This window comes from Pinus tabuliformis, chromosome 9, assembly GCF_031772625.1.
Source record: "Pinus tabuliformis cultivar Carrire ecotype Pingquan chromosome 9, CPIR1, whole genome shotgun sequence".
NCBI classification, from domain to species: domain Eukaryota; kingdom Viridiplantae; phylum Streptophyta; class Pinopsida; order Pinales; family Pinaceae; genus Pinus; species Pinus tabuliformis.
In genome coordinates, this window is record NC_142307.1 from 1,737,862,704 (window position 1) to 1,737,873,089 (window position 10,386).

At 35.5% G+C, this 10,386-nt stretch overlaps 1 protein-coding gene across 1 annotated transcript; it reads right to left on the reverse strand.

Moving 5' to 3' along the window:
- Nucleotides 1-8,820: 8,820 nt before the first annotated feature.
- LOC149155652 (lysM domain receptor-like kinase 3) lies at nucleotides 8,821-10,020 on the reverse strand. Its single transcript, XM_089444485.1, has one exon. The coding sequence runs from the start codon at nucleotides 10,018-10,020 to the stop codon at nucleotides 8,821-8,823; it is 1,200 nt and encodes a 399-aa protein (XP_089300611.1).
- Nucleotides 10,021-10,386: the final 366 nt, after the last annotated feature.

Genomic DNA, 10,386 nt, shown 5'->3' on the forward strand with positions numbered 1-10,386 from the left:
GCCTCCATGATATGAAGAGAAGTGAAATCCCGGGTTCAAACACGAAATCCCTAGCCCCAGTGGACTCAGATGATTGAAGCAACCCTTTCAGTATAATTTTGTCTATATGATGGTTAGCATTTAATGTTTTAATAAGAATTATGTAGTAGATAAAGTTGCCAATGTAGCTTGGATGGTAAGGAAAACTCTTTCTAAATTCTGGACGACGTTTGATGCAGACAGGTGGCCAAAAAACCCGGTTTCCTGTAGGAAGATTGAGGCCACCTGCAATTTTTGTTAAAGAAATAGTTATTTTCATGAAATATCAATAGAAAAAGGAACTACCAAGCATACAAAAAAAAATTGCATTCTTCACATTCAATCACAAAAAACACTATGTGAATTGAAAACAAGCATATTGAAAGAGACATTTGTTGATTTCAGTTCTAAAAAATTGTAGGATAAATAAGGTAATAATAATGAAAATGGTAAGATTTTCAACATTCCTATCAAGGTTAATATTTCAAAATTTTTCAGTTGTCCGTTCTTTGCTCTGGTAAGTTGGCCTTTCACATTTGCCAACACAGCCTCACACCAGTTGAATATGGTGCCTCAATAATAGTCTACAACCATCTGCATCTGGGATCCAGTAGCCATATGCAATGCTGCACTCCCGCATAGCCTAGTAATAGTGAATGCAATAACCTTAAGTTCAGGACGGTCGATCGTTTTAATATCAATCCGTTTGTCCTTTGTTTGATCATTGCAAAACTCCAATCGGAGACTAGCGACAGACTGGCCACTTGGCCTAGTCCCGAAAAGAGATAATCATTTGCCTCTCTTGGGAAAACCGGTCAAAAAATATATGTCCTCTAGCTCGATTTCAAGCCAGTGGCCACCAATCACGAAACACTGGTCTTGTATGTTCCACCTGTCTACCAGCCATTGCAAGAGGTCTACTTGGGCCCTCATGCCAGGTATGGCCCAGAACTTAAACAGTCTGCATGCTCTCAATGCATCCAATGTGGGTGGATGATTTATTGCGGCAAGATCCACATCCTCATGCTCGTGTTCCCGCCAAATTAGCATTTTGAGTGTCCTATAATGCAAAAAAGACATATTAGAACAATCTTGTTTGGAAAATTTTAGGCGAGATTGGAGAAATTTAGGTTTTTCAAATCTATTTCGCGGGGTCCGAACTCGCTACTTACAGATAGTGCGTAGGTCCGCACGCGTGGTAAGCAACAGGTGCGGACCCATGACTTTTTTCTTTGTAGAAAAAATTCGGGGTCTGCAGGGGCCGCGTGTTGCACCTGCGGACCCCCGCGAGCGATTTCCTAAACCAATTTCTCCTCCAAAAATAAAAATTAAAGCCTAAAAATGAAATGTAAACGGTTGAAATGCAAGATAAAGAGAATGTGGATTACCTGGAGCTGACGGTTTTCAATTCCAATGGACGGATTTTCCAGGATCTTCACATGAAGTTTTTTTACCCAAAAGCTCTCACTTCTCACCCTGAAATCAAATGGTAAAAATGAACTTAGAAAAGCCCTTTTTATAACATTTTTTGAATAAATGAATTTTTAATTTATTTATTTTTCACTTTAAAAAGGTAACTTTTTAATACATTTTTATTTATCTTAAATAGGTATGAGTAATGTTTTGAGTTTTTGTGCATAATATTCGATTTTTCAGGGAAAATGAATCATTTTTCAACAAAGAGTATATTTTTTATCACTTTTTCGGACTCTTTAAAAAATTTACGAAAAAGCGAAACATTGGAGTCCTCTTTAAGCTCTTTTCTAACTCGTAAAATATGAAAAGATTGCTGAGTCTTTCCCCTTTTAACTCGTTAAACAGAATTAAAAGGGTGGTCCACTTACAACTCTTTTCTGACCGTATAAACATGAAAAGATCACTGGACTTTTGTTGTTTCAAGTTCGATACTGGTTATGAAACGATGTGTTTTCGATCAATTTTTTACTTTTTCAGATCGGAGTCACTAATTATGAAAAGTACTCCTTGATCGTAATAGTCAAGCGGTTCTGTCAAGTATTATTTTATACTTTTTTGGGCTTGAGGGACACAAATTTACGAAAAAGGACACCCATGGAGTTTTCTGAAGTTTTTCTTCTGACTCCCTAAAATTGAAAAACACCGAGTTTTTCCTATACTGGACACGTTAAAATTTAACAGTAAAGGACCTGTTCAATTTTAAACAAGAACGAACCACTCCTTCTTAGGGTTCGAATTTTAAACTAAGTTTGACTCATCCAAAGGATGAGCTTATAAACAAGCAAATGTTATCCTCCTCAAGCTTGCCAAAAATAAAGAGGTACTTTACAGAAATGGTGGGGGAAAAGAGAGAAAAATGAACCTGTTTATTACACTTTGTGTTTTAGAAAAGCCGTTAACCACTCTTGAACACGACACTTTTGTTCACCAGGATTGGGAAAATCCTTTGCCTAATAGTTAATCAAACTACATTGAAAGTCTTCAGCCGGTTTCTGGGTATTAACTTTGGGTTAATTGTCACCAAACCATCTGCAGTGTTGTTGTGTTCAAGAGGTCAGTTCAAACAAACCATTCATCTGCAAAATATCTGTCATCCATTTTGACCATCTTTGAGTGAGTCCTTGCAAATATATTTCTTCAAAAATTGATCTATGATTTCGTGTTGTGGGCTTGCCTACGACGGATCACTTTCTATCGAATTCAACTCATTATCTAGGGAGTTGATCTAGAAATCGTCAGTACCTTGAAAGCTGCATGCCCTAATGGCAGTTTTTTCACCTTCAACGATAGGTTGCATCATTGACCTTCGATTGAAATATTCCATGACATGTTCGACTTCGACTCATTTATTCACATTTCATAGATTGTACTGGGTACTTTGAGGGCCATTGACATTACTGGTGGTTTCTCTCACACTTGTTAACAGTTCACATCATTGACTGGTAATCAAGTGGTTTCTACCATGTTCGACTTCGACACATTCATTCACATGGATAGAATCGTATTAGTTCGGGAAGCAAAAATCAAGACCCTGGATCTAGTTTCTACCATCCAGGCTGCAAGGAATTTTGTTATTCATTGTACAATGGACTATTCATAAACAGATCGCTGCGCCCATACTGTGTCTACACATGTCTATACTCTTGATGTATTGCAAAATCATTCCTGTATCAGAATAGTTTAGTCAGTTTTTTAGTCAGTTTTGATCTGAGTATGGGAATGCCTACCTCAGTGATGATATGTTCACATATATATATTTTGCATTGAATGTTTTTACAGGTTCCCACTGGGGTGTCCACAGGATGATCCTTGAAATGATAAAGTACTTCACTCTTCATAGATGACAAACGCTATCTTCATCTATTACAGACTTCGCACTTTAGGGGGCAATCTGTTGCACTAAAAATTGTCACCTTGACATCCTGCAATCTGTGTGAGTCCATTATCACTCATACTTTCCTCCTTTGCAAGTCTTAAGCCTCACTTCTTCATTTCAAGCCTTGAAAGTAAGAAAAAAGCCCTAAAAGTCTTTAAAACTCTGGTTCTGCACTTTCTCTTAGTCTTACCTGCGGTCCCGCACCTAATGGTCATGTCCCTTGCACACCTGACCGCTCTGTCTCTGTGTTATGGGTGCAGACCCCTGTAAAAGTTAAAAAGGCGCAAGTATATTATAAAAAACTAACTTTCAGTCATTTCTAGAAGCTTCTAGAAGGAATCTTGAGGTGGCAAGGTCGCTCTCTTAAGGTTCATGCATCCCATACCTTAAGGAGCTAACCCCTTGATGTGAGGAGCTTATCCCTTTGAAGGAGGACTTTATTCCTTCATAGGTGGACCTGTAACCTCCTTCCTCTACACTATAAATGAAGCATTGGGGTGGTTACTGGGGAGGTTGAAAGTTGAATATTTTTGAGGTGAAATGCTGCTGGAACTTAGTCTTCTTAGTTGATTTTTTATGAGGAGAGATTACATACCTCTAAGATCTCATTTGGAAGACTGCAAGGCTTGTCAAAATAAAGGAAATTTCTGTTTCGGACCCCAAAAAGGGCTTGTTCAACATCAAGGCTGAAAAGGTTGTAAGGTTCTTCTACTTCAAAGTTAATACAAATAAGTTTGTTTTTTTCAATAAGCTGTTCATTTATGGTTTATTTTATGGATTCCTTGATCACCATAATAGTCATGATTTACTATATTTGCTATGTAGGTGCTATTTGATGTTTGCTTGTTTGTGATTGTAGGTATTTAAAGATAACTCTTTCGAACGATCGAGGGATGACTACAACGAACAAGCGTTGGATCTAAGGTAGGATCGTAACACCTCTATAGTCTATATTTGTAAATTGCATATGTCTAGAGAAAGATAGATTCATTTGTCTGTTTGTTGTTAGATTATCTTGTGATACTAGGGAGATTGGTCTTGTCCGCAAGAACGATTTATCCGGCGAACAGCAGGAAAACCCTTGTTGAAATTCATCTCCACGCATATTCGAGCATACATGGATTTAGGGAAATGCTCTGAGTTGGAGCTACAACTGTAATATTTTCCTATTGCATTTCCAATAACAATAAACATAGAGAAATTCCAAAGATGCATGGGGAGGTTCGGAAGCATTACCCACACTGGAGCCGAGGAGATTGTCGTTGTAATTGGGTCAAAAGAAGGGGACCAAGGCTGCATAAAGAGGCCAACACTACCTAAGAACTAGGGCCCAGAATCTCAAATGATATTATCCTTTTGATTTGCAAAGAAAACAATAAATAAACCCTAAGCCATGAGGAAAATATTCCAATCTTAAGATAGAAGGGGTTTCCATGTGTCGGAAATCCACTTATATAGATCAATCAACCGCAGCCAAAACCCATTCAAACTGCAGATCAAACCAAAATCTAAAAAATATGACTCATTGTTAACAACTTCATCCCCCATAGGGACATTAAAAGTAGGTGCTTCACAGACAATCAAAAGGACATTTCGAGATTTTAGTGCACTACCATAAGAAACCCTAGCTTGATATGCCTGAGGAGGACTCGTAGAACTAGCTGTCATTTCTTCAAAATTAACTGATTTCTCCTCTAATATGCATGTATTCACCATTATGGACTGCAAATCTCACATTTATACGAGGAAGGCCATGTTACAATGATCAACAAGACCAAAACCATAGTTGTCACGAGAATATTTAGATATAATTGTTGCTCCATCATTATTCAACTAAATTAACCAAAATAAAATATATATATATATTTCCTTTTATTTGAAAAATCTCATTTTTAGTTTAATTCAATTTTAACCATCATATATATATAATAGAAAAGGAAAAAGTAACCACATTATATCATCCCAAAGCAAAAGATCGCAACGTAAGGAAATGTTATTTCAAATATGTAAATCCTTCCTAATTGCAAAGAGTAGCCCTTTTGGATTTATGCAAATCTACTTTTTATATTATTTGTCAACCATACAATAAGATTCAACTACAAATAGAATCCACTTTGAAAAAACTATAGAATAAATAGGCTGATTATACAAATAGAATCCACTTTGAAAAAATTATAGAATAAATAGGCTAATTATACTTTTAATATGGCATATGCATTTAAGAAAAGTTAAAATAAGTTTTTTTTATAAGATACCAGAAAAAGTTGAGTTTCAGACATTTTCAATAAATAAATAAAATAATCCACTTTTCGATAATTAAGTAATTTAGTTTTATTTATTTATTTTAAATGTGAATATTTAATAATTTATTTATATTTAGAAATATATTTATAATTTTTTTCAATAAATAAAAAATGATACAGGGTATTGTTTTTTTTGTTTTTTTGGAGTTTGAGTGCAAGAATCTTGAAGTATAAATCAAGAAATTTAAAAATATTATATTATATTGTATATTTTATTTTAATGTAAATTAATTATATGTAAATTGGTATAAGATTTATATTGATGCATATTTCAAATTTGATAAATGATTGATGTAAAGTTGAGAAATAGACTAGAAATTTAAAAATATTAGATTATATTGTATATTGTATATTTTAATATAAATTAATCACATGTAAATTGTTACAAGATCTATATTGATGTGTATTTCAAGTTTGATAAATGATTGGTGTAAAGTTAAGAAGTAGACTTAGTTGACGGGGCATGTTTTATCACTGAATAATTGGTTAATAAATTTTGAAGGAGGTAGGTGTGGTTTATATGAAACTTTGGAGATAGGTGTGGTCTATAGGAACATGAAATTTAGCGATGGTATTAGCATGCCATTAAATGTATTTAAAAGTTTGAAAACCTTTATTGTAAAGTATCTTGAGCTTTTTTTACTAGATTGGTTAAAAAATTCAAGATAGCACACGAATTATATTAAACTAAAACATAAGAAATTGTACATAAATTGAGTCTATTGGTCTCCCACTCGAGAAATTATACTAGCATAAAAAAAAAAAAGATCTTTAGTCCATCTTGAATAACTCATATTGTCTATTAGAAATTCATGCAGAACTAAATTGCTCAGATGACTAAAGCCAAACCTATATGAAATTAAGTGTTATTGCTGTGATATAAAAACAAAAAGACGAGGAACTTAAACTTGTCTAGAATCATTTTGAGGTGATGCTAATAGAGGTATTGGAGGTGTGTTATCCTAGATTGTTTTAAGTAGCAATGGATTCCAAGCCATGGGCCTTTTAGCTAAGGTTATGAGTTTGACATCTGTGGCTTTGAGATGGAGCTACATATTGTCAAACTGCGACATTATTTTTTGATATGATTCATTTCTTTCCATCAACACTTTACAAACTATGGTCTTCAACTGCAATTATAGGTCCATTGTCTTGAGGTATTTGATTTCCCAGGGATGAATGCTACCTGTATCAAGTGCCCAATCCCTCATCTCCTCATCACTACCCGTGTCATGGATAAATTCATGCTCTAGTGGTGCCTCCTCCTCCATGAACTCAATCTCTTCTCGAACATTTCGCTAAATTTGGCCCCAATACATCTCTGCTACTATTTTTGTGCCTTGCCAAGCTTGGTAATGAGTCAATTGTCTCCCCCTCCATGTCAACCTTTCCAACCTTGCCTATCATGTGGCATAATGAACAATTCTATGAGTGAAGGCCACAAAGAAATGTACCCTAAAATGGTAACCTTCCAAGCAATGAACCTGAACATGGAGACTCTTCGATTTGTAGTCATAGAAATGCCCCATGTCATGGGTGGGTCATTCCCTTGCCTCTCGACCACTAAAGCATACTAGAAGAACACTCAAAATCCAACTACAAGTAGTTTGAGGAACCTTTGAATCAGTTGCTCCTTCAACCCAAGCATTAAACGAACAACTAGTAGTGTGCAAACTAGTTAGTGATTCCATGTGAATCCTCTTGGTCCTTCCTTTCTGGGATTTGCGCTTTTCCTTGAGCTTGGGTTTGACAAAAACCACCTAACCTCCTTGTTTGCAATAGTATGACCAAGCTATGTTCCCTCTTACTCATTGCCATGAATGGCAAGTACCATTTATAAATCATACACGTTACCATAATCCCTCACGTGCATCAAGGTTGCTCAACCCCCATATATTTTTTTTTAATTTCAAGAATTACACAAATTAAAGTTTCCCATAAAAATATACCACACAATCTTTATTAATTGTGATTAAATAATACTAACAAATTAATATTGCATATATTATGTAAATATTCTTAATCAAAATTGTAAAATGGTCTATTATTATTAGGTTGTGAAGTGTTAATATTATCGGGTTATGAAGTAATTGTAAAGTATTAGTTGACTTTATCAGTAACATATTAATATTATTTCTATTAAGACTGAATTCTAATATTATTTCTATTAAAACTGAATTTAATTTTGATTAAAAAAAATTAATTACAAAAATATACTAATTTTTATATTATTCTAGTTTATATCAATATTATTTCTATTAAAACTGAATTTTAATATTATTGAAAAACTTTTAATTACGAAAGTATACTAATTTTTATAATATTTTGGTTTTTGGATATGTTAAATATTTTTTAATATTTGTTTTGCAAATTAGTTAAATAATATATTATTATTTCTTTCAAATTTTATATATATTTTTATTAAATATAATCTGAAGAAAAAAAGAAAAAAAAGAAAAAAAACAACTTTTTATATAAATTTTTAAACACTCCCACTAACGATTTGAAATTGAAAAATCCTTTACAGAAATCAAAACTGAAAATCCATTTACACAAATCCCTGGGTGGTCATAAAATAATTCTCTGCAAATTTATCAAAATATAACACAACAGTGTGACTGCATCAGAAATGGGACCCGCAATCGCTAGAATGGTCACCATGTGTGTTTTTTTCAGTAAGGTTGAGCAGGGAGGAATGATTGTGCCAAGCTATTGAGTTAGGTTGTTAGGATAGTTTAATTTTTTAAATGGTGGTTTTTTTTTTGAAAAAGTGGTACTAAAGACCATTCTAATTTGAACTATTAAGTACAATTCTAATTTGAAGCACCAACAACCTAGTAATTACCATATTAGAAAAAATGTTTTTCAAATATGTTGTATAAAAAAATAGCAATACAGTTAAAAAAAAACTGAAAACTGTGTTCAGATGTATTGCATTTGAAAGAGTGAACAAACCATTCTTATTTTGCTTGTAAATTTCAATCATATTTTGAAATGTGATGTACAGGTATTCAACAAAATTTAGCCAAGCCTATCAAGCTACCCATTTAATAAAATAAATGAAAGTTAAAAAGAGATTCTTGATGAAGAATGCTGAATGCATAGCTATGCAAAAGCCAGAATATGAAAAACCAATTGTCTGCTGCACTACCTGGCCTCAAATGTGCTTGTAAGGATTGCTTTATTGGCATTCAATTTTTCTGACCAATTCTTGGATATCAGAAAAATTTTAGATAACTCGCCAGCTACATGCCTCATGTCAGGTCTACTGCTGGGATTTGCATCCAAACACATCGCTGCAAGTCGTGAAACTTTCTCAGCACCGTCAACAGGGTAAGAATCCTTGAGCCGAGGGTCAATCCACGATCTCAGTCTGCCCAAACAGTCAGGCTCAGAAACAATCGACGACAAACCCTCCATGAGCGACACCCTGGTATGCTCATTCTTCGCTGCATCATAATGTAATTTTAGAGGATCCTGCCCAGATAAAAGCTCCAGCAACACCACCCCAAAAGCAAAGACATCAGTCTTCTGAGAAATCACACCATTTGCAGCATATTCTGGAGCCATGTAACCCCGTGTACCAACAATTCTCTTACTGGACGAACGCCAGTAATCCCCACCAGTGTCCTCAGAACCCTCCTCTGTAATCTCTGTACTGGAAGATGCCCTAACAGTGGATTCACCACTTAACTCATAAGTACCAAAATGGGCAATCATGGCCCTGAAATCAGGCTCCACAACGATTACACTGCTGGATTTCATGCATTTGTGAACATAGCGCAAACCTGTATAATGATGAAGATATTCAAGCCCTTGAGCCACATCAAGGGCAATCTGAACCCTAGAAAGCCATGAAGATAGCACAGTATATCCAGGCACTCTGCTACCCCTCAGGCATTCCCTCAGGTTTGCACCCTCCACATATTCATACACAAGATACAGACGCCTCTGCTCCCCACACCCGCCCAAAAGATTAATAATGCTCCTATGGTGAAGATTACAGATTTCTCTTAATCTTGCCCTAAAATCAATCCAATCCATTCGGCTCCTTTCTGTAACGACAACGGATTTACCTCTCAGCGTGCACCTCCAGACAGAAGAATTCCCGAGCTTTCCAGAGCGGAAATTCTTGGTTGCCCTCTTGATTTCATGAAATGAATAGAGGTGCGGATTCTCTGGAAGCAATTTTCTCAGGCCTGCGAGAGATTGAGCACTGCTAGTAGAAGTTCCGGATTCTTTTGAGAATTGGGTGGAGCTTCCAGGGTCCGTCGTCCTGCTCGTAAGGACCTCGTCTGAACGATGGGGTTTTCTTGGAGATTTTAAGGGAATTGGCTGTGCCACCATTTTAGGTTTGGTTCGGCACATGACGCATAATAAACGCCCTGCTCAGACTAGCTCCCCATTCCCCCACAGAAACGAACACCCAACTTATGCGCCATTGGGCAGAATACGAGGATAGTACATTTCTTCACTGTCCCGTCGGTCAAGTCAGTTGGGCCGTGGACTAGGTTTCGTACTAGCCCAGGTTTAAGATATAGGTTTGAAGGGAAGGCTTGGCCCAGATATCCAACCAACAAAACATCGTACAATCAAGTAACAGTGATCGTATAAAAAAGTTTGTGAAGTTTTTTCTTTTTTTTTCCTTTTTGTAGATCACATGTTCACAAATTCTCATATTGCTCATGGATATTGTTTTCCATTCTATATTAT

What these genes read in the sequence shown, in the direction of transcription:
- LOC149155652 (XM_089444485.1), bottom strand. Translation starts at nt 10,020, where the DNA reads ATGGTGGCACAGCCAATTCCCTTAAAATCTCCAAGAAAACCCCATCGT.